This window comes from Eubalaena glacialis, chromosome 15 (genome assembly GCF_028564815.1).
Source record: "Eubalaena glacialis isolate mEubGla1 chromosome 15, mEubGla1.1.hap2.+ XY, whole genome shotgun sequence".
Taxonomy (NCBI): Eukaryota; Metazoa; Chordata; class Mammalia; order Artiodactyla; family Balaenidae; genus Eubalaena; species Eubalaena glacialis.
The window spans coordinates 24,876,142-24,900,253 of NC_083730.1; the positions used below are offsets into that span (position 1 = coordinate 24,876,142).

General features: G+C 42.5%; 1 protein-coding gene across 2 annotated transcripts in view; it reads left to right on the forward strand.

The window, feature by feature from the left end:
• The window catches only part of MYO5B (myosin VB), a 372,781-nt gene that overhangs the window by 147,584 nt on the left and 201,085 nt on the right, over positions 1–24,112 (forward strand). For both annotated transcript variants that reach the window (XM_061168927.1, XM_061168926.1), the window contains exons 2-3: positions 7,688–7,798; positions 20,200–20,371. In XM_061168927.1, coding sequence (XP_061024910.1) covers positions 7,688–7,798; positions 20,200–20,371 — 283 coding nt within the window. The remainder of the gene's footprint in view (positions 1–7,687; positions 7,799–20,199; positions 20,372–24,112) is intronic.

Genomic DNA, 24,112 nt, shown 5'->3' on the forward strand with positions numbered 1-24,112 from the left:
GATTCTTAACTCCAAAACTACTTAGTGGCTTAACTTGGCAGGTCATTGTCAATGGGTGTTTGCACTTTTTTCATGTGTGATTATAAGACACTTTAACTGTATAAAATACGTACTCAGTGGGACCTGGGCTGCTGTAAGAAAGTCAGTATTCCTCCATGGGTGGGGGGAGACAGTGGAGGACTTAGAGTCTGAGATCTTCTCTTTGATTCTGCCCTGAACTTTGCTCTTCACTGTGAACTTTGGCAAATTGTCCAGTATGTTTTACCCTCAAGTTTCTTCTTTGTGAAATATTAGTGATAACCCTGCTCATCTTATTTCAGTTTTAAAACTAAGATGAAATGATTAAATTACTTATATTAGTGTAAGATTATGGAGGTGGCATTATTAATAATTCTATGGAGTGAATGTTTCCAATGTTCCTATTCTCTTTTCTCTGAAGTCCACTTTGGTTCTGAGGCTCACTCTGAAACAGTGATTTTAACTCTGATGGCGCATTCATCACTTGGAAAGCGTAAAAAGAAAGTACAGTGCTTGGGGCCTACTCTCAGACTTAATCTTAATTATTCAAGTGTGGGACATGGGCATTTGGTCTTTTTTTTTTTTTTTTTAAAGATCTGCAGATAATTCTTAAATGCCAGCCAGCGTTGAGAGTCACTCCTCTCAGGGTTTTGAGGTTGAAGTAGTATAGATCCAGTTACTGATTTTAAGGCAAAGCATGGCTACCTACGTATGATGATTTGCAGGACATCTGAAGGATCCCAGTAGCATGGAACACCTTGGGTTTGTTTCCCGTTCCCTAATCGTCTGCAGGATCCCAGGAGGATCCTGCCTTCTAGACGGCACAGTGTCTAATGTCATCACCACTGTCACTACTGCCTAATGTGTACAGTACCAATACTGTGGGATTTCATCTAATTCTTAGGACGCTTCATGAGGTTGGTCTAACTTTTGCCCAGATTGTTCAAATGAGGAAACCGAGGCTCAGACCCATTCATCACCTTACCCAACCTAATGAGTGGTGGTTGGAATTCTTACCCAGGCTGTCTAGCTCTAGAGCCCGCACACTTAACCACAGTACTGCACTGCATGATAATTAGTATAAATGGGTAAATACTGTCCTCTTCTCAGCATTATACTTACATTCTAGCAGGGGCTTTCTGCAGGTAGTGCTCTGCTCAGGATAAAGAATCCTCGGACTGGAATTTCATGTTCGACCACAGGCCAGTGGGGAGAGGCCTCCGGGCACATGAGGGTCTGTGCTGCCCTGCAAATCAGTTACCAAATCAAACCACAAGGACTGTGGTTTTCAGACCTGCCTGCACATTGGATGCAGCTGGGGAGCTTTAAAAAAACACTGCCTGGTTCCCACCCCCAGAGATTGATGTAACTGGCCTGAGGGGTTGCCTGGCTGGGGAAGCTTTAAAAGCTCCCCAGGTGGTTCTCGCCTGCGCCAGGGTTGAGCAGTAGTGCCAGAGGCAGCCGCTCCCTCCAGCTGTGTGTCAGAGCTGCCTCTGTGCCTGCTGCAGATCTGGGAGAAATGAACTCCGGCTGGAGAATCGCTCTCAGTACTAATGCATTTCATTTCAGAGAGGCATCTGCCTTCTCCGGTTAATACACAGGGCTCTTTCCAAAAGAAAAATCAGTTTTTCTTTGACAATTAGGTCAGACATTATTTTATTTACTTTGATATGATGGGATTAAGTATTGTTAAAACAGCATAGTGACAAATTGAGTAGTACTGTAATAGCATTCTGTGAGGGAGCTTGTCTTTCCTACAGTCTACTGCCTCCAGGAAAGTTGGTAGAGGTCAGATTTGTTTGAAGGAATTCCCTGAAGGTGAGAAAAAATGAAGAGGCAACACAGAACCTTGGTTCTAGAAAGTTTCTGTCTGGCTCATAGAAATGATGGCTTTCTGTTAAAAGAATATATTTTATCTTACTGCTTTTTCAGATATTAGAAGTGAGAACCCATGTCAGGAGAGAGTGTGCAGGATGCTGTTTGCATCATCTGCAACCAAAACAGTTTTTGTTTTTTAAATTGAGGTGAAATTCACATGACAAAAAATTAGCTATTAAATGAACCGTTCAGTAGCATTGAGTGCATTCGCAGTGTTGTGCAACCACCATGTCTATCTAGTTGCAGAACATTTTCATCATTGCAAAGGAAACCCTTCCCTTACAAATTCTTTCCATCTCCGGATTAGAGACCTAAATGTAAGACCGGGCACTATAAAACTCTTAGAGGAAAACATAGGAAGAACACTCTTTGACGTAAATCACAGCAGGATATTTTTTGATCCACCTCCTAGAGTAAAAAAAAATAAAAATAAAAAAAATAAAAGCAAAATACAATAAAAACAAAAATAAACAAATGGGACCTAATGAAACTTAAAAGCTTTTGCACAGCAAAGGAAACCATAAACAAGACGAAAAGACAACCCTCTGAATGGGAGAAAATATTTTCAAATGAATCATTGGACAAAGGATTAATCTCCAAAATATATAAACAGCTCATGCAGCTCAATATTAGAAAAACAAACAACCCAATCCAAAAATGGGCAGAAGACCTAAATAGACATTTTCCAAAGAAGACATACAGATGGCCAAGAAGCACATGAAAAGCTGCTCAACATCACTAATTATTAGAGAAATGCAAATCAAAACTACAGTGAGGTATCACCTCACACCAGTTAGAATGGGCATCCTTAGAAAATCTACAAACAGCAAATGCTGGAGAGGGTGTGGAGAAAAGGGAACCCTCCTGCCTGCACTGTTGGTGGGAATGTAAATTGATACAGCCGCTATGGAGAACAGTATGGAGGTTCCTTAAAGAACTAAAAATAGAATTACCATATGATCCAGCAATCCCACTACTGGGCATATACCCAGAGAAAACCATAATTCAAAAAGACACATGCACCCCAGTGTTCATTGCAACACTATTTACAATAGCCAGGTCATGGAAGCAACCTAATTGCCCATCGACAGATGAATGGATAAAGAAGTTGTGGTACATATATACAATGGAATATTACTCAGCCATAAAAAGGAACGAAATTGGGTCATTTGTAGAGGCGTGGATGCATCTAGAGACTGTCATACAGAGTGAAGGAAGTCAGAAAGAGAAAAACAAATATCGTATATTAACGCATATATGTGGAACCTAGAAAATGGTACACATGAACTGGTTTGCAGAGCAGAAATTGAGACACAGATGTAGAGAACAAATGTATGGACACCAAGGCGGGAAAGTGGTGGAGGGGGGTGGTGTGATGAATTGGGAGATTGGGATTGACATGTATACACTGATGTGTATAAAATGGATGACTATTAAGAAAAAATAAATTAATTAAAAAAAAACCCCACAGATTCTTTCCATCTCCACAGCTCAGATCACATCTGTCTTCCTCCCTCAAGTCTTTTTTGTTTAATTGAAGTATAGTTGATTTACAATATTGTGTTAGTTTCAGGTGTACAGCAAAGTGATTTGGTTATATATATATATATATATATATATATATATATATATATATACACTTTTAAAATTCTTTTCCATTATAGTTTATTATAAGATATTGAATATAGTTCCCTGTGCTATACAGTAAATCCATGTTGTTTATCTATTTTATACATGGTAGTGTGCATCTGTAAATCCCATACTCCCAATTTATCCCTCCCCGCATTCCCCTTTGGTAACAGTAAGTTTATTTTCTGTGTTTGTGAGTCTGTTTCTGTTTTGTAGGTAAGCTCATTTGTATTGTTGTTTAGATTCCACATGTATGTCTCCCTCAAGTCTTTGCTGGCTACTGTGTTCCTTATCTCTCCTTCCTCTCAGTTTGTGTGTCTGTTCTCTTGGCTGTTTACTTTGTACTGATCATGCCCCACCTTGTACTCGGTTACAGGGGCAGTGGATCTTCCTTGGTCTGAGTGGAGAGGCTTGTTGGCTCAGTCAGCACATAAAGCAAAACTTGACTGTGGTTAAAATTGCCCTTGGAAGTCCTATAAATAGCTCAAGTGCGGCATATGTGACATTGGGTGAACAGCCCTGCTCAGTAACTCATAGGCACCTTAAGCCGAGAATCTGTGAAGTAGCGTAAAGGTGGGGAGGCCTGCCTGCAGATGTCACCCATCCCGTACCATCACAATACAGGGTTTACTTCATTCTTGTTTAACAATGAACTGCTGTAATCTCAATGCATGTCCACATGTGTCTTCATTGTGGTGATGGAGGACACGTGACAGCATCTAGCACAGAGTGGGTACTCAGATGTTTACTTGATTTGAATCTAAAGCTTGCTTGATCAGATCTGTAATGCACACTAGCCTTTAAGACGTTGTAGGAGAATCTGGTCATCTGTTTCCTCTCTAAGTTGACATTTACCATCGTTGCCCTCCCTTCTCTTGCCTTGCCTGCCCCCCCCCCCACTGAATAGCTGTTACTCTCCTTTGAAATTGGTCATACCTCCCCCTAGAGTATATTTTTTATATGAATTATCTATCCAACTAGACTGTATGTTCCTTAACGTGAGGGTATAGATCTTCATGTTTATATTTGGTTACATGGTGCTTATCACAGTGTTTTTATGTGTAAACCAGGTGCCCCATAAACACACCTTCTCTCTTCACTGATTCATGTCTCAGTAAACATTTCCTGAGCATCTACTACATGCCAGGGATACAGAAATGCCCCATGGTGTATCTGAAAGACCTTGAAGTAGTAAGAGGAAACTGACGTGAAAGAAATGACTGCAAAAACCATAAAGAAAGTTGATCATAGAAGAGTTGATTGCGGCAGTCCAGAGTTGGGAAGGGCTACCTCTGTAGTGCACAGGGAAGGAAGGGTTCAGTGAGGAGACAGTGCTGCAACTTGGACTCTGCCCACATAGACAATGAGGAAAGGACATTCTAGGCTGAGGAAACAGCATGTTCAAAGGTAGAGGGCAGCAAACCTTTTCTGTAAAGGGCCAAAGGGTAAATATTTTAGGTTTGGGGGCCATAGGGCCTATGTTACAACTGTCACTGATATGTGGAAGCAACCACAGACAACACATAGATAGAATGTATCCTTGTGTTCCAATAAAACTTTACGGACACCAAAATTTGACACGTATAGTTTTCATGTGTTAGCATGTGATTATCATTCTTTTGATTATTTTTCCCCAGCCGTTTAACCATTTAAAGACTATTCTTCACTCATGGGCTGTATAAAAACAAGTGGCACACCAGATTTGGTCCAGGGCTATAGTCTAGCCTGTGTACAAAAACAGGGAAGAGTGAGATCATATTGCAGGAGCAGAACAGCAGGTACTTAGGTGTGCCCATTCTGATGCCGTGGGTGTGAGATTCTGCATTTCTAACCAGCTCCCAGGTAGTGGTGAGGCTGAGGTCCTCACCTGGAGTAGCAAGGAACTGAAGTATCAGTAGGGTCCCCTTATGCCCCTGATGCTCTGATGGATTCTGTGGGTTTAGGAAAATATAGATGACAATTTTCTGCCTACCAGGTGTTTTCAGTCTGCTTAGAGAGGAGAGATTTATGTAAGTAGAAAGGTAAATGGACCCTCCCAGAGTGAGAGTTAAACAGCAGCAGAGCCAGGCAGCGAGGTTCCCCAGTGCTGGGTGCAGTGACCTGTCCGGTGAGAGGCATGTGGACAGCAGAGTTAAGGCCAGCGGAGCCCCCGTGTGAGCTGGGACTGGGCTCCTTGGCTTCCAGTACATCACACAGCTTGACGATGTGCACACATCACCACCTCCACTCGCTTCCTGTTGGCATTTCCCCCTTCTTCTGTTGTTTGTCACTCTGTTATCTTGAGCCTTGCCTGACACCACTTTACACTGAGTGGAGACTTGGCTTTGAATAGAGCTTCTTGGGTGCGCTGTCCTCCCTCTGACTGGAAGGGGAGTCCTGGCGGCCTAACTCAGGGACGGGGAGTGTAGCGAGGCTAAGGAAAGTCGCTCACTTGAAGCTGGGGGACAGGAGCTTGAAAGTCCCCACAGCTGGATGGATGGTGGGCTTAAATGGTAGAGGAGGAGGTAAGTTAGAACACCTGAAGGGAGAGAAATGTTGAAACACTCAGTTTTCTCTGGAGATACCTCCAAACATTCTTCATGTATTTCTCGATAGCACTCAGATACTATAAAGCTCTAGAGTATCTTCCGCTACAGATGTAGGAATACCTTGCTGTAGTGCAGGCTCAGAGGCAGAGAGACAGTCCTGTGAACTTGATTCATTGTAAAACCAAAAACAAACGACTTTGGCTTTGTACCCTGAGCTGGGGTATCAGCGATGCAAGTTGGTGGTGGTTTGCTTTCCCATTAACCGATGTTCTGAATCTCTTGCCTCACGACTTTCACTCCTCGATCCTGAATTAGAGACGAGTGTAGCAGGGGCCGGGCCTTGCTTTTAAAAAAGGCCAGTGATCACGTGGAGCAAAATGCTGTAAAAAAGCAGGACCAAAATCAAGTCGGCAACTGGCTGGCCACAGGGCCAGTGCTTTGCTGTCCCTCCACGGGGGAGGTGGGTTATGCTGACCCAAGCACACATTCTGGCTGGCCTCTGGTCTTAAGAACTATTAATTTCAGGAGTATTAATTTTGCTAAAAATATTCTGTGGCCATTTTATATCTATATATGATTATACATAAATATAAATATACAAATATAATTATATATAAAAATTAAAAAAAAAAATATATATATAATGGGGGTGTATGTGCCCGTGTACACAGACAGCTTCTCAAGCAAATAGGCCCTGTGGAAATCGCATACCTATGAGACAAATACTGAGAAAATGTGTCTGACAGAGGTAAGGAGCGTGGTGCCGAGAGGGACAGCCACTAGTAGATGCTGCCGTTTGGTGCATCAGACCCGTGGTTCTCCCCAGCTGCACGTTACACTCACCTTGGAGCTTTCATGTCACCTCAAATGCTGCGTGTGTCTGAGGTGAACCCCGATTGGTCTTTTCAAGGCTCCCAGGTGATTCTAATGTGCAGTCAGGGCCGAGAGCCCCCTAGTGACATTGACAGTGCCTCCCACTCACCAAGGGCTGCGTTCTTCCCTGCCAGGATTTGGCCAGCTTAATGACCTTGTGGATGTTCGATCCGGATGGCGGCTGGGGAAGGATGCATGAGATTTGGGGGTATGTTTGTGGCTTAAAGAATGCACAACTAAATTGAGATTGCTGACAACTCAGGAATATATTAACACAGTTTCAATTTGCTGACCACTTTCTTTCACTTCTGCAGGAAAATGGCTTTGACCCTGAATGCAGAATATCAAAGCAGAGATTCCCGAGCTCTGAAGACTTGCTACACTGTCTTGTTGGGTTTTGCATGTGTTGTCTTAATCTTTGTTTGCAGCACACTAGACACTCCCTCTGACATTGCTATTTTGTACCACCTTTTGAGATAATGGTGTAAAACTCTGGATATAACCAAATCTAGGCTTGGCATTCCCCTGGTAGAATTCAAATTTCATTGATCTGTGACATTCTGTTAGGATCTAGAAGGAGTCCTCTGTAACCAATCCTGTGAGTTGTCTCTTGTCATGGTATTGGATCACCTTGTATCTTGAAATGAGAAGGGAGGGAAATGTGTGCAGATGACTTTAAAAGTTCTCCTGAGGGTCCCTCATAGAGAGCACACCTGAAAGCTTCTCTTGGCATCTAAGTTTCTTCTCTTTTAATCTTTCAGTACACAAGGGTCTGGATCCCTGACCCGGATGAAGTGTGGCGCTCGGCTGAATTAACCAAGGACTACAAGGAGGGCGAGAAGAGCCTCCAGCTCCGACTGGAAGATGAAACTGTGAGTGCAGTGCTGGGGGTAGGAGTGCAGAGCTCTGCTAAGTGGGGCTGGATGGTACATTGTGGCTAGAGCGTGTCCTGCACGTTGGAGCTTCTGAGCCCCTGGCAACCGCTTTGTTGCTGTTGATGGTAATGTATGTGAAAGTTTAAACCATGAAGCTGCTGAATGGATGGCCCATTACAAACAAGTGCCCATTGGTGTTAGCAGCTGAGAGATGGCGGGTGACTGAGGCAAGGATCTTCTCCGTGGAGTGGAGGGCACAGGAGGCTTCCCTCCATGGGGTTGAGGCTCAGTGGGAGGTGAGGGGGAGCCACCTACCATAAGAGCCAGTGCCTAGTACAGTGGTTGGAGTACCGGCTCTGGACCCAGCCTGCCTGGGTTGGGATCCTGGCTTGGCCCTTGCTAGCTTTGTGCCCTTGAGCAAGTTAGCAATTTTTCTGTGCCTATTACTTCATCTGTGACATGGGGTGATAGTTTGTCTAGGGAGCTCCTTAGAATAAAATGAGTTACTGTGTGGCATGTACTTAGAGTCGTGCCTGGCACGTAAGAACTCATTACATGTTATTTGCTCCAGTGAGAGTTTTTGTTTTTGTTTTTTTTTGGCTGCGTTGGGTCTTCGTTTCTGCGCACGGGCTTTCTCTAGTTGCGGCGAGTGGGAGCTACTCTTCGTTGCGGTGCGCGGGCTTCTCATCACGGTGGCTTCTCTTGTTGCGGAGCACGGGCTCTAGGAGCGCGGGCTTCAGTAGCTGTCGCGCATGGGCTTAGTTGCTCCGCGGCATGTGGGATCTTCCTGGACCAGGGCTCGAACCCGTGTCTCCTGCATTGGCAGGCGGATTCTTAAGCACTGCACCACCAGGGAAGCCCCGAGAGTTTTTTCGTTAGTTGATTTTCAGGTGGTTTTGCTCAAAAGGAGGACAAGGTAGTAACCAGGAAATTGTATTCCTTCTAGAAGGTCTGATTCAGTTTCCCTTTTCATGAGCCTTTTGTCACTACCCTTCCCTGTGATTTGTGCATTTCACAAATATTTGAAGGCTTGCACTGTGCTGGTCATGGGGGTTTATGGGTGATCGGTTGTGGCCCTGCCATTCTTGGGAGCTCAGTGCTGGAGGGCTCAGTGAACGTGAATACAGAAATTCGGGAAAGAGCCTAAGCAGCCTTCAGTAGGCACGGAAGCAGTAGACGAGGTACAGGAGGAAAGTGAGGAGGGAGCTGAGGTGAGGGTGTTGGGGGAGGGGCTGTGGAAAGGAGCCAGCATTGAAGACTCAGGCCCGGGTGGGCCGAGGGGAGCGTCCCAGGCAGGAGTTGTGTGCCAAAGCCCCGAGGCCTCAGAGTGTCCCCTTTGAGAGTGTGGAAGGAAGGGAGGCCAGTGCACCTGGAAGCCACTGCAGAAGGGGACAGACGGGACAGCCTGAGGCTGAGGATGCAGGTCGTGCATGCAGGGTTTACAGTAGGGGAGACTGGGAGATGAACAGTCTTTGAACCAAGTGGCCAAAAAAATCAAGATTTGGCTTTGGGATGGGTCAGGTTTGAGGGGCTGCAGAGCAGGCCTGGCCTGGAGTGATTATTGCCTATCTGTGAACTGCAGGAGCACTGAAAGTTCGTCCCCCATCACTTAGCCTTTGATCATTTACTGTCTTACTGTTTTTCCTTCTTCTAAGCTCTTTGGTCCTGTCTTTCTAGGTAGTAATGACCTGCTTGAGAAATGGACCTTGTCTTATGCTTTGCTCACATGTACTTAACAGTGGTTGGTGATTAATACATTGATTAGTAGGAAGGTTGAACGTCTTGCCCCTCTTAACTTCTGTTTTGTATCAACTTTGAGCACATTCCTTGGTAAACCTGGGACAGTCCGTTGGTTAGTTTGTTAAAAGTTGTTTACACTAAGGTGTGCTCACCTCCCCTTCCCCTTCCTGGCAGGCAGACTTTGCCAGCCTCCTCTTGGTTTTGAGGTGAGAAACAAAATTCCCAACAGATGGAATCATGTTTATCATGTTGAATAACTTGCCACCCCACGCCCAAAACAAAATAAAATTAGTTCACCCACGTGAATGGTGTATCTTCCACTCCAGCAGATTTCATTTCAGTTGATCTTGTAAGTCGGTGGGTGTTTTTTTAAAGAGTTGTACGGAGGGAATGTCGGCTGTGTTGCTAAAACAGAGCAGATGCCCACGTCCCCAGTGGAGAATGAGTTCTGCCCTGCGTGACTAATTCTGGCAGCTGCCCAGGACCCCTCTCCTGCCTCCTCCCCTGCCACATGGCCATCAGCTGTAATCAGAAGAGATGGCTGGGGCTGGAGGTTAGCAGTTCTGGAGAAATAATGGGCTCTGAGCATCGGACTCTGTCCAGGTTGCTCCTGGGCTGTGGTTTGTCCACTGCTGGCTCTGAGCTGTCATTAGGAGCGACTCAGCTGAGCTGTGGACCAGAGGCAGGAGAACAGAAGTTGGATGGCTAGACTCTGAATGTTTGAAGAATCTCCTTTGTAGCTAAAAGCATCCTTGATGTACCAGGTTGACTGAAAAATCCACCCCAGAGTCTCTTTCCCCGCCCTCTGCTCCTCCCTCTGAAGTCCAATAGTGTGGGTTTAACTGTATCAGCAAAGGTTGTAAATAAACTAGTTCTCTTCTAAAACAATGAAGTTCTTAACCTATGGCTTCTACCTTAGCAGTAAGTAACCTGTGTGCTCTGCTCTGTGCAAGGTGGTCAGGCCCCCCAGTGTTCCTCTAAAGATGTTTCTTTTCCCCTGTTGCTTGCTTGCTTCTTATTATTTGGGTAAAATATACAAAACATAAAATTTACCGTGTCAACCGTTTTTAAGTGCACGGTTCAGTGGCATGAAATACTTACCCATTGTTGTGCAGCCATCACCACCATCCATCTCCAGAGCTCTTTTCATCTTGCAAAACTGAAAGTCTCTACCCATTGAATACTAACTCCCTATTTCCCCCTTTCCCTGCAGCCCCTGGTAATCCCTGTTCACCTTTGTCTCTGAGTTGGATTCTTCTAGGTACCTCAGAGAAGTGGCATCATATAATACTAGATCTAGATTGTTTGTGTCTAGATTGTTTCAGCCCAATGTAAGATGTTTTCTGTTTAAGCCAATGAGAAGATGGGAAACTTCTTGGGGGGAAAAGCATCGTGTCTTCTCTTTTTCTCCCCACGGCTGTGAAGGGTGCAAGGTATCTAGGTGTGCCAACCCTCAGCACAGTATCCTGTTTAGACCGGGTAAAGCACCTCAGTGTATGCAGACCTTGGTGATAAATGCAGCTATCTAATTCTTTGCGCGGCGTGGAGCTCTGCCTGGCAGACCTTCTCTCAGTTGCCCCCACTTCCCTTACAAACTGCTCAGCTCCTGCCCTCTACTGGAAGGGAAAACTCTCCCCGTTTCCATGGTTTTGCGTTTAAATTCTGTTTTTCCAAACAAATTTGTATCCCGTGTCCAGGGCGAGTACTCCCTGTGTGCACGGCCCTGGCAGTGTTCATGAGCGAGAGGAAGATGGGGAGACGTGAGCTTTAAGAAGAGCAATGTGCTCTATCTGTGTCTCTGCATATCCAAGCCTGCTAATGTTTCTGGGGCCAGGGCAAGAATGGGGATGTAGCCTACGTCTGTTTAAATATTAAAAGCATATTTTATCAAAATTATTTAGGTAAATCTGACATTTCTAATTCTTGAAAAAATAAAGCATTTAGTATATTAAAATGAAAGTAATGGCCATCATCAACAAATCTAGAAACAATAAATGCTGGAGAGGGTGTGGAGAAAAGGGAACACTCTTGCACTGTTGGTGGGAATGTAAATTGATACAGCCACTATGGAGAACAGTATGGAGGTTCCTTAAAAAACTAAAAATAGAACTACCATACGACCCAGCAATCCCACTACTGGGCATATACCCTGAGAAAACCATAATTCAAAAAGAGTCATATACCAAAATGTTCATTGCAGCTCTATTTACAATAGCCAGGACATGGAAGCAACCTAAGTGTCCATCATCGGATGAATGGATAAAGAAGATGTGGCACATATATACAATGGAATATTACTCAGCCATAAAAAGAAACGAAATTGAGTTATTTGTAGTGAGGTGGATGGAGTTAGAGTCTGTCATACAAAGTGAAGTAAGTCAGAAAGAGAAAAACAAATACAGTATGCTAACACATATATATGGAATCTAAGGGGAAAAAAAAAAAGGTCATGAAGAATCTAGTGGTAGGACGGGAATAAAGACACAGACCTACTAGAGAGTGGACTTGAGGATATGGGGGGGGGAGGGGCAGGCTGTGACGGAGTGGGAGAGTGGCATGGACATATATACACTGCCAAACGTGAAGTGGATAGCTAGGGGGAAGGAGCCGCGTAGCACAGGGAGATCAGCTCGGTGCTTTGTGATCACCTAGGGGGGTGGGATAGGGAGGGTGGGAGGGAGGGAGACGCAAGAGGGAAGAGATATGGGAACATATGTATATGTATAACTGATTCACTTTGTTATAAAGCAGAAACTAACACACCATTGTAAAGCAATTATACTCCAATAAAGATGTTAAAAAAAAAAAAAAGAAAGTACTTGCATCTCAACTCTTCGGTCTCCGTCTAGCTGCCAGTATAAAGAACTGCTACCTTGCATTGGGCATGTCATGTCTGTACCTACATATAAACAAATTTAAGAGGAATGTGACTTGTTCAGTACTGCAGAGTGTTCCTCATAAGTCAGGTTTGCAGTGCTTGCAAATACTGTACTAATTTGTGAGCACCTCTGAAACCACAATTAGAATGTGCAGAGAAGCAAGGCATTGGATATTCGGCCCAACTGGGAACCGGTGTTTCATTATGTGAGAATTTTTTTTTGCATTTGTGCTATCTGGAAGGAAGGATTAACAAGCTAATTTGTCTTTCCTTTTATCTAAACGTCTTTGCTGCCCAGTGCCTCCCCACACTCCAAAGCAGTGTCTGTCTCTGACGTTGGTGATGTTATAGCCCACCAACCTTCAAGGTGCCTGGGCACATTTGTCTTATTTCAAGGACACAGGGCAAGAGGTGTGCAGAAGCATTTCCCTGGGGCCTGACGGCGTTCGTCACAAGAGTGTATGTTGAGGATTGCAGATCTCACTGTGTCAGCACTGAACGCTGATCCCAAGTGACAGAGGTACCATGTGTTCTTTAATAAGGTTATATTTTGCATTTGTGATGTTGGAGCCCTTTAAGATGCAGGGTCCAGGGAAGGGCCCCTCTGGCTCAGGTCTAAGGATGGTACCGAACATATCAGGGTATTATAGCGAGGAAAGAGCAAACATGGTTCTTCAAGTCAAGAAGCGACAGACTCACAGAAGAGCTAGGACTGTTGTCCTTACACATTGGTGTACTCAGACCACATACCTTGAGAGTGCTCACAGAGCTCACATAAACCCCGTGCAGATTAAGTGCCAGCTGCATGTTCATCTGGCAAAACTGCAGAGCTAAGAGTATTTAGTAATACTTCTCTGGTACCAGTAAAGCCTCTTAGTGCACGTGACTTTGATTATTTCTTTTTTCTTTTTGTTTTACTGGTTTTTCCATTCTTTCTTACTTTCGTATTGGTTTATGGGTCATCTAATACTTTTTATCTTTATCTTTGTTTTGTTCTCAATTGCTCAGTAATACACCATTGAGACAGTATTACACTTTGTTGATTGGATGGCAAGGATAATATGGAAGACAATATTTATATTGTACATATGCAAAAAATGTTTCCTTAAAGTTATAAAATAACACATTGCGTATAAATATCTATTGGTAATATTGTTACCAATACAATTAGTTATCTTGTCTACAGCGGTATTTTTTTTAATTAATATATTTTGTAAAATACACGTAACAAAATTTACCGTCTGCACCATTTTTAAGAGTACAGTTCAGTGGCATTAAGTACATTTACATTGTTGTGCAATCATCACTACCATCCATCTCCAGATGGATCTCTGTTACTTAGTTATTATCATTGACCTCTTCCCCTGCTGTATTCATGATCTTTTCCATCAGTTAGGACTTTTTGCCTGGCTGCTTCTGCTTAGAGGTTGGTGAAGCAGTGATATTTGCCCCCAAGGGACATTTGGCAATGTCTGGATACATTTTTGGTTGTCATGACTGAGGAGGGAGGTTTGCCATTGGCATCTAGTGATAGGTAGAGAGCAGGGGTGTTGCTAAGAGGACCCTCCCCCAAAGAAACAACTATCAGTCCTAAATGAAAACAGTGCCAAAGTTGAGAAACCCTGGTTTAAGCCTGTAGAGGAAATGGTCCTGGACTTGCCATTGCTGAAAGACACCATGTTAAAAGCTAAACTTTTATAACTCCATATTCTAACAGAATATGTAAATTGTTTTCCCCGAAATAAATTGAAATCAAAAGATTATTTTTGACTTCACATTTTTATGCTGCTGTAATTTTGTTTATAATTTAAACTTCTTAATTGCCTATTTTCATTTATGTTTTTTTTTCCTTTAATTACTTGCATCACCATTCATTCATTATTCATTCATTAGAAACAGTTATTATTGAGCAATTATTATATGCCAGGGTCTGGTTATACAGCAGTGAAAATGGTACACCTGTACCTTTGTGGAGCTTTCAGTCTAACTTATAATGAATGTAATACATACACAAATATAGGCTTTAGAATATGAAAAGTTCAAGGCCAAGACTCTTTAGAAATCCATTAGAAACATGGTGAGGTGCTTGACTCTACCCCACCGCTCCCTCTGTCTTCACTCCCCAACCCCACACACTTTTTTGAAACCCTCTTGGGCAGCTACCTCAGAGTTTCTTGCTGACTTACTAAAGCAGGAACACTTACCATGGTAGAGGTGGCATGCAGACATTCTACCATGGTTCTCAGCCACCTTGCAGGTTATGTGGGACCCCATGATTACTTCCGTCCAGAGAGCTCTAGGTAGAATTCCTGTCTATCACTTACAGGCAGAAGCACAGAAGAGCCTATGGGAGTTTGCCATGCTCTCTTCTTCCTCTGCCTGGTGACGGTGGAGGCCACGTGTTAATGTCTGGTTGACCTTGTGGAGCAGAGCTTCCATCCCAGCCAGCCTTGGGTACCTAGCATGAATGAGAGAGAAACCTTTGTGCTACTGAGCTGCTGAGATTTCAGGGTTAATTTGTTATCTCTTCATAACCTAACTGACCCTTCCTAACTAAGAAGTTCACATGAGTCACAGAGTATTTTATTTTTCAAGTAATTGCATGCCTGTGCTTAGGCCTGGGCTAAGTGATATGAGGCGAAGAATAAGAAGGTTCTTTTTAAGAAGCATGATCTTTTTGGAGACTGGAGAAGATGGAGCTGTAAGATTTAAACACAACTATCACAGAATAAGACACAGCAGAGCATTCATTAAGTGAATGTTTTTTGTATTCGTTTAGGACATAATGTAAACTGGGCTTTTAGTGTGTGTTAAATGAACCTGGAGCCACACACTTGCTATTACAGTAAGTGTAAGTGGATTCAAGGTTTGAGGTCTCCTATTTTCCAGGAGGATAGCTCAGAAAGAGAACACAGAAGAGAACACACCCACATCCACTGACCTAAGTTAAGTACTTTAGACCAATAAAGTTGGAAGGGCCCTTAAAGATTGTTGGGACCAGTCCTCCCATCTTACAATTAGGGAAGCTGCTGTCTATGGAAATGAAGTGATGGGCTCAACACCTCAGAGCAATTAAGTTCAATGGTTCTCAAGTTTGGCTGCATGATAGAAACCCCCGAGGAGCTAAAAAATTTTTGCAAAGCTCCAGCACAGCCAGACTTCTTAAATCAGAGTTTGGGGATGGGACACAGCATAGTATCTTTTTGCAAGCTCCTCATGGGATTCCAAGGTGCAGGAAGGGTTGAGAGCCACTGCTTTAGTTGACAGCCAGGACTTGAATACAGGGTTTAACTCCTAGTCGGTCTCCATTTCTGTGAGCCATGTGGCACCTCAGGGTCAGCATCAACTGCTTGCCTGCTGTTAACTATTTTTACCAGCTTATCTTTTCTCTAGATCTTCTGCTTCTATGGGTAGAGAAAGAAAACTTATTTCTCCTACTCTACCATATATGCTGATTAGTAGCTCCAAATCTTTGTGTTGGGATTTGTCATTTGAAGATGTTTTTATGATTATGTTCTCTTGCTGTGGTACCATGTAACATGGATATGACTTGAGGTATGGGAGAGGTCATGAAAAGATCAGACATTTCATTCAACTGGTATTTTTAAGCACCTACTAAGCATTATAGAATCACAGATCTACTGAGTTTAGAGCAATCTAGACCAAAACTCTCCAAGAGAACATTGTGCTACAGTGGGATGTTCTCTATCTGTATTGTCCAGTATGGCAGTCACTAGCCACATGTGGCTATTGGGCCCTTGAAATGTGGCTAGCATGAGAAACTGAAGTTTTAATCGTATTTAACTTTAATGAATTCAATTTGAATAACCATCTATTGGCAAGTGCAGGTCTAGACCAATCCTCTACCTTATGCCACCCTCTATATTCTCAAGTGGTGTCCAGTATCATTTGCTGGATGGTGACCATTTGGAGACCCCCACCTGTTCCTGATTCCCAGCTCCTGGCCTTGGAGAGGAGAAGGTCCACTCTGGGTGTGTGACCGAGCATTAATTTTGTGAAGGGTGTTAACATTCAGCCTCCTCTTTACCTCCAAAGTCCCAGTTATTATGTAGTGAAGTCTTTTGTGCAGAAAGTTCAATGTCTCTGATCGTGTCATAAACCCTTTAATTTCAAATAAAACCATATTAACCGTAAGTGTTCAACCCTAGCAGCGCTATTAGAATCAAATACCTGTTAGAGAAAACAATGTGTTCTTCAGGCTCTCATTCCCTCCCTCCCTCCCTTGCCCTGGGTATGCACAACCCCAGAAGTCTGTAGTTTTATAGAATGCTGAGCTTGCAGCTCTCACCTCTTTGCTGCTGCTCTGGGCATTTTTATTCCTTATCAATTTTACTGTAACCAATACCATTGGCTTATTTTTGGATCATGTTTTCACAAAACTGCCTATGCCTTTCCCTCCACACGCTTGGGGGAGAGTCTTTTGAGGGGAGATTCATCTGAGAAAATATGGAATGCCAGCATTTCTGCCTCAGGGTTTAAAGATACCGGGCTCAGGTCCCAACTTTCTGATCTGAAAAATGGGGGGTTGGCTGGGGGAGCTCTGTGGCTCTGCACCTGCTGTCTCTGTGCTGCTTACCAGGGAGGTGAGGTGGAGAGCCACGCGGGAGACCAGAGCAGACGCGCTCCTGCTGGGCAGAGGGACATCCGCATTGGGAAGTCTTTCAGAGGGCTCAGGGAGGGATGTCTGGTTAGAGGCCCAGTGACACCACCCACTCTGCTGGAGATGAAGGGGGTGAGGGAGCAATTCTAGAGTTTAATGAAATAAAAATCAACTCTCAACAGTCTCCGTTTCCCCCTTGTTTCCCACCTCTTGGAAATTTTATCTGCATCTTCATGATAGTTGTTTGCTGGTCTCCTGTATGAAGTAAGTTTGATAAGAATAAAAGAGCTTTTTCGCAGAAAGAAAAGAGCCTTTTTTAATATTTTATAAGTCCCAACAACAGGAAACTGTACAAAAGAAAACCTCACTAACACAGGTAACCATTGATATTTTGTTGGGATGTTATTCCAGTCAGACTTTAATATACAGTTTTAAATAAATGGAATCCTACTATAGATTTCATTCTGTAACATGCCTTTTGTTAGATGCAGCAGAATGCTGTGGGTAGCTGCCTGACCGTAAAGGGTAGCTGCCTGACCGTAAATACTGGTCTGTCTCGTGCTTTACTTCTGTATTTACAGCTTCGGGAGTTGATACATTTGCTCATTTGTAAGATTGTCTCCTGGGGCCAAGGAAGAATATATTTATGAAAAATTCTGGCAAGGTGTTGCCACCTGCCCTCCAGAAAAGTTAAATCAGCCTGAACTCTTTTTGCCCACACCCGTCCTGGGTGTCAGTTTTTATGTACTTTTGCTTAGCTGATGGATAGTGGTGCTTAATAATCTTTTATTTGCATCTCTTTTGTTAATGGTGAAGTTGAATAGTTTTTCACGTATCGTCCATTTGTAGTTCTTATTTTGTGACTTGTATTCCGTGCACAATTTTCTGTGAGGGTATTGGTTTTCTTTTTGATTTCTTACAACTCTTTGGATGTTAGGAATATTCTATTAAATAATGCAGAATAACTGTTCCCTTCTCTCAATTTACCCTGCATATGGTGTGTTTTATGATGGTTTTAAAGTTTTAGATTATAGTCAAATTAATGAATATTTCCCTACATTGTTCTGGCTTTTGTCTCACCCCTTAAAGGTACTTCCTTTCAAAGCGTCTACGAAGATTTGCCCACATTTTCTTATTGGTTTTATTTTTCTTTTTTCATTTAATTTTTTGGTTTTATTTTTCTTTTTTCATTTAATTTTTATTTTTTTTCATCTAAAATTTATTTTAATATGAGGGAGAATAGAACACGGACTCAATTTTTTTTTCCTAAATGGCTGCAAATTTACCTACCACTACTGAAAAATCCCTTTTAACATTTATTTGCTATTTTAATGTCATCATGAATAAATTACCCATATGTGCTTGCATTTATTTCTGGACCTGCTATTATGTTTCATTTATCTGTCTATTCTAACACCATTACCAGAGTACTTTAATTTAAACCAATGCCAGAGTAGCTTTAATAATATACCTTAATATCTGGTAGTACAAGTCCCTCTAAAAGTGGGACAGGAGAGAGCACTGAAAGACTTGTATAGAATAGCGATTCTTAAAATATGATCCATAGGGACTTCCCTGGTGGCGCAGTGGTTAAGAATCTGCCTGCCAATGCAGGAGACTCAGGTTTGATACCTGGTCTGGGAAGATCCCGCATGCCGCGGAGCAACTAAGCCCGTGCGCCACCACTACTGAGCCTGTGCTCTAGAGCCCACGAGCCACGACTACTGAGCCTGCACCACAACTACTGATGCCTGCGCGCCTAGAGCCCGTGCTCCGCCACAAGAGAAGCCACCACAATGAGAAGCCAGTGCACCACAAGGAAGAGCAGCCCCCGCTCACTGCAACTAGAGAAAGCCTGCATGCAGCAACAAAGACCCAACACAGCCAGAAATAAATAATTAATTAAAAAAAATATGATCCATAGGCCACCTGTATCAGAACTACATGGGGATTTTTAACAACTGATATTCCTGGTCCCTGCCCAAGAGCTCCTGAACATAAGTTGTGTTGAGGAAACTTATTTATTTATTTACTTACTTACCTAGCTAGCTAGCTAGCTAGCTAGCTGCACCGGGTCTTACTTGTGGCATGTGGGATCTTTAGTTGCGACATGTGAACTCTTAGTTGCGGCATGTGGGATCTAGTTCCCTGACCAGGGATCAAACCTGGGCCGCCTGTATCGGGAGTGCAGAGTCTTAGCCACTGGACCACCAGGGAAGTCCCAAGGAAACTCTTTTTACAAGCTCTCAGATGATTTTTAAGAACACCATAAGAAACTTAACACTCAGATAAAACATGGTAAGCAACAGTCAAGTTCCTTCTGTTTAAATGTTAAAGAACACTACCTTTTTATTAATTACATCTTTGTATTAATTTCATGTGTACAGGTAGTCAGTTATATATCCTGTCACTAAATGTATTTTGAGTATTTATGTCGTCCAAGTGCTATGTATGCTGAGAGTACAAGGATGACACCTTGTATTTGAGATTTGACTTTAGGATGTGTAATCATACTCCCTAATTACACACACAACACACACACACACACACACACACACACACACACACACACACACACACACACACCACCCCCACCCCCCCCAAGCTCCTATTATACTTTAGGTTAAAGTAAAATTACTGCTCGCAGTTAGGTTGGGGAAAAATATGTGTACAACTTGAATGGAATTATGGAGAGCAGTTTGCTAGTTGTAAGGTAATCCAAAAAAAAAAAAAATAGGTGAGTGCGTTGGATGATGGGAGAGAGAGTAAAGCAACACCAGCATCAAATGGGGCAAACCAAAGAAGCTTTCCTGGATGGGAGAAAGAACAGTATGGCAACTAGAATTAAAGACTCAGTATTTTTGCATTGAGAAGCAGAAGAACACTTTATTAAATCTACCTGTGCTTCCTGAATTTCTCATGTCATTCAGTCTTTTACCTTGATACACTGGGATTATGTTATCAGCAGATTTTCTACCTGGGCTGGTCACTTATGGCAACACAGGTATTTTGTTCAACTCGCTTTCTTTAAAACGTGTTATTTATCTTCACTTATGATCATGTTAGGGTAGCGATCCTAGCCAACAAGACAGGACATTGAACACAGGCTAAATGCTTCATAACTGTGCCTTTTTGTGTTTGTCACTTGCCTTTCCTTAGATTCGGGAATACCCCATTGATGTCCAAGGCAACCAGCTTCCCTTCCTGCGGAATCCAGATATCCTGGTGGGAGAAAATGACCTAACTGCCCTTAGCTATCTACATGAGCCTGCAGTTTTGCATAATTTAAAGGTCCGTTTCCTGGAGTCCAACCATATCTACACTTACTGTGGTAAGTGAGGGGTATCTATTGGCTGTGTGTGTTTGAAAGTGCTTACAATCTTTAGGCTTTACGTGTTAAACTCCAATGCTTAAGAATCCTACTTTCACTCTCATTATAAGTGCCTCTCACCTGAGACCCTTGAAATGTTTGCAGTCAGTGAATGTGGCTTGATTAGGCTGCCGTACCTCTCTGTGGGAGGATCGGTGTTAATCACAGCTCAAGCCGGGAAGAAATGGGCCACACCTTGTGGCTTGATGATCAGGCACAGTCCTGGAATCAGTAGGAAAGCAGTAAATCCATCCCAGTGTGCTAGCTCAGACTTTTGCTCTCACTGTGGCGCGCGCTGCTGCAAATGTACAGCTGGCTTGTTTTTGTTTTTTTTTAACTTTTTATTTTATATTGGAGTATAGGTGATTAATAATGTGTTAGTTTCAGGTGTACAGCAAAGTGATTTAGTTATACATATATGTGTATCTCTTCTTTTTCAAATTCTTTTCCCCTTTAGGTTGTTACATAGTATTGAGCAGAGTTCCCTGTGCTATAAGTAGGTCCTTGTTTGTTATCCATTTTAAATATAGCATTGTGTACGTGTCAATCCCAAACTCCCTGACTATCTCTCCCCACCACACTTCCTCCCGGTAACTGTAAGTTGATTCTCTAAGTCTGAGTCTGTTTCTGTTTTGTAAATAACTTCATTTGTACCCTTTTTTTTTTTTTTTTTTGTACCCTTTTTTTTAAGATTCTACATATAAGCGATATCATACGATATTTGTCTTTCTCTGTCTGACTTACTTCACTCAGTATGACAATCTCTATGTCCATCCATGTTGCTGCACATGGCATTATTTCATTCTTTTTAATGGCTGAGTAATATTCCATTGTATATATGTACCACATCTTTTTTACCCATTCTTCTATCGATGGACATTTAGGTTGCTTCCATGTCTTGGCTATTGTAAACAGTGCTGCAATGAACATTGGGGTGCATGTTTTTGTTTTCTGCTTGAGAAAGGGCTGCCTTTCTGTCTGACTCTCTCACTTGCCCATGTACAAACATGTGCATGGTGAATATTTGTTGAATTCATGATCAGAAACCATGACAAATGCTTTTTTAAAATTTATTTTTTAATTGAAGTATAATTGATTTACAATGTTGTGTTAATTTCAATATCCTGGTTTATCCCAGGATATTGAATATAGTTCCCTGTGCTATACAGTAGGACCTTGTTATTTATCCATTCTATATGTAGTAGTTTGCATCTACTAACCCCAAACTCCCAGTCCATCCCTCCCCCACCCCACTCCCCCTTTGCAACCACAAGTCTGTCCTCTACATATGTGAGTCTTTTTCTGTTTCATAGGTAGATTCATTTGTGCCATATTTTAGATTCCACATATAAGTGATATCATATGGTATTTGTCTTTCTCTTTCTGACTTCACTTAGTATGATAATCTCTGTTTGCACCTATGTTGCTGCAAATGGCATTATTTCGTTCTTTTTTATGGCTGAGTAGTATTCATATATATATACACACACATACACACACACACACACATATACGTATACATACATACACACAGACACACCCCACATCATTTTTATCCATTCATCTGTTGATGGACATTTAGGTTGTTTCCATGTCTTGGCTATTGTAAATAGTGCTTCTGTGAACATAGGGGTGCATGCATCTTTTTGAATTACAGTATTGTCTGTGTATATGCCCAGGAGTGGGGTTGCTGGATCATGTGGTAGTTCTATTTTTAGTTTTCTGAGGAACCTGCATACTGTTCTCCATGGTGGCTGCACCAACTTACATTCCCACCAACAGTGTAGGAGGGTTCCCTTTTCTCCATACATCTCCAGCATTTGTTATTAGTAGACTTTTTAATGGTGGCCATTCTGACTGGTGTGAGGTGGTACCTCACTGTAGTTTTGATTTGCATTTCTCTAATAATTAACGATGTTGAGCACCTTTTCATGTGCCTATTGGTTATCTGTATGTCTTCTTTGGAGAAATGCCTATTTAGGTCTTCTGCCCATTTTTCGATTGGGTTGTCTGTTTTTTTGTTGTTGAATTGTATGAGCCCTATGTATATTTTGGAAATTAAGCCCTTGTTGATTGCATTGTTTGCAAGTATTTTCTCCCATTCTGTAGGTTGTCTTTACTTTTCTTTTCTTTTTTATGGTTTCCTTTGCTGTGCAAAAGCTTGTAAGTTTGATTAGGTCCCATTTGTTTATTTTTGTTTTTATTTCTATTGTCTTGGGAGACTGACCTAAGAAAACATTGGTATGATTTATGTGCCATGACAAATGCTTTAAACAAACGTCCTAAAATTTCTCTCACATTTTTCTTGAAATTTCTCAATTTCCCCCATCCCAAATTTTGGCTTCTCTTTTTTAGGCTATTGTTAAGTGGTATGGTAGACAAGAACCCTATATACATTGTCGTTTGAGGGGCAAAACATTTTAGGATCTGGTTGCAGAGTCAGCTGAGGGCTTCTTTGTGGGGGGTTGTCCCATTTGTGCTTCAGTGCCTTGGTCTTATCTGTGATCCTAGGTGAGCCCTCAGAGGGTTAGGGTTCTTTTCATTGTGATATCCCACTTTGGTTTGGAATTGGCCAGCTGGCTGCTAAGTTAGGGTGAGCTTTTATGCCAGATTTCGGGAGCTGGAAATACCATGTTGATTTCAGTGCTTGAGAGAGTTTCCCAAAGCTCCTTTCCCCCAGTTGTTAGTGAGAGTTTTATTTGAAAGAAGCCCTCAGTAAGTGGTTTTTGTTTTTTTAAAAAAGATTTTTGAAAATCTCCCTTTTTGGAGAAAGGGATAAATGACCACCAGCTTCGCTTTTTACAGGCATTCCTTCTAAGAGAGGTCCGGGTGTCTGTATGTATTTATCCAAGCGTACCTTGGCTCTTCCAGCTTCAGCTTTCAGAGTGACTGATGTAGCGCAGAATTCTAAGTCATCAAGAAGCACTCTTACCTGCTGTGGAGGGGGCTGAGACATTTTAGGAAAATGTGTGACCTCAGAGTATAATATCAAAATTTGAATGGAATGAACTAGGGTTTTATACAACTCTCAGTAACCAGTAGAACATGAGAGGCTGTTTTTAAGGCGAATGACTTGGAGAATTCTCTTATTTAGTGGAGTTTTTCTGAGTTCTGGGCCTTATTTTTCATTCCAGGTTGTATTTTCAGGAAAACTTTCATCTGAAGAGGACTTCGTCTTTTTCCTCTCCTTGCCCGTTCTTCTTTACTTGGGTAATGTGGTTTGTTGCATTTCACATTTCTTTCTCTCTCTCTCCCTCTCCCTCTTATTTTTTCCCCTTTTAATAGACTTTACGTTTTACAGCAATTTTAGGCTGAGAGCAAAACTGAGTGGAAGGTACACAGACTTCCCATATAACCCCTTTCCCAACACATGCAGAGGCTTCCCCACTATCACCATTCTGCTCAAGAGTGAAACATTTGTTAAAATCGATGAACCCACAATGACACGTCGCTATCACCCAAAGTCCATAGTTCATATTAGGTCACTCTTGGTGTTGTATGTTCTGCGGGTTTAGACAAATGTATAATGACATGTAGCCACCGTTATGGTATCACAACAGTAGTTTCACTGCCCTAAAAGTCATTTGTGCTCTGCCTGTTCATCCCTCTCTCCCCGCTAACCCCTGGCAACCACTGATTTTTTATACTGTCTCTGTAATTTTGCCTTTACAGAATATCATATGGTGTAGTCACAGTGTGTAG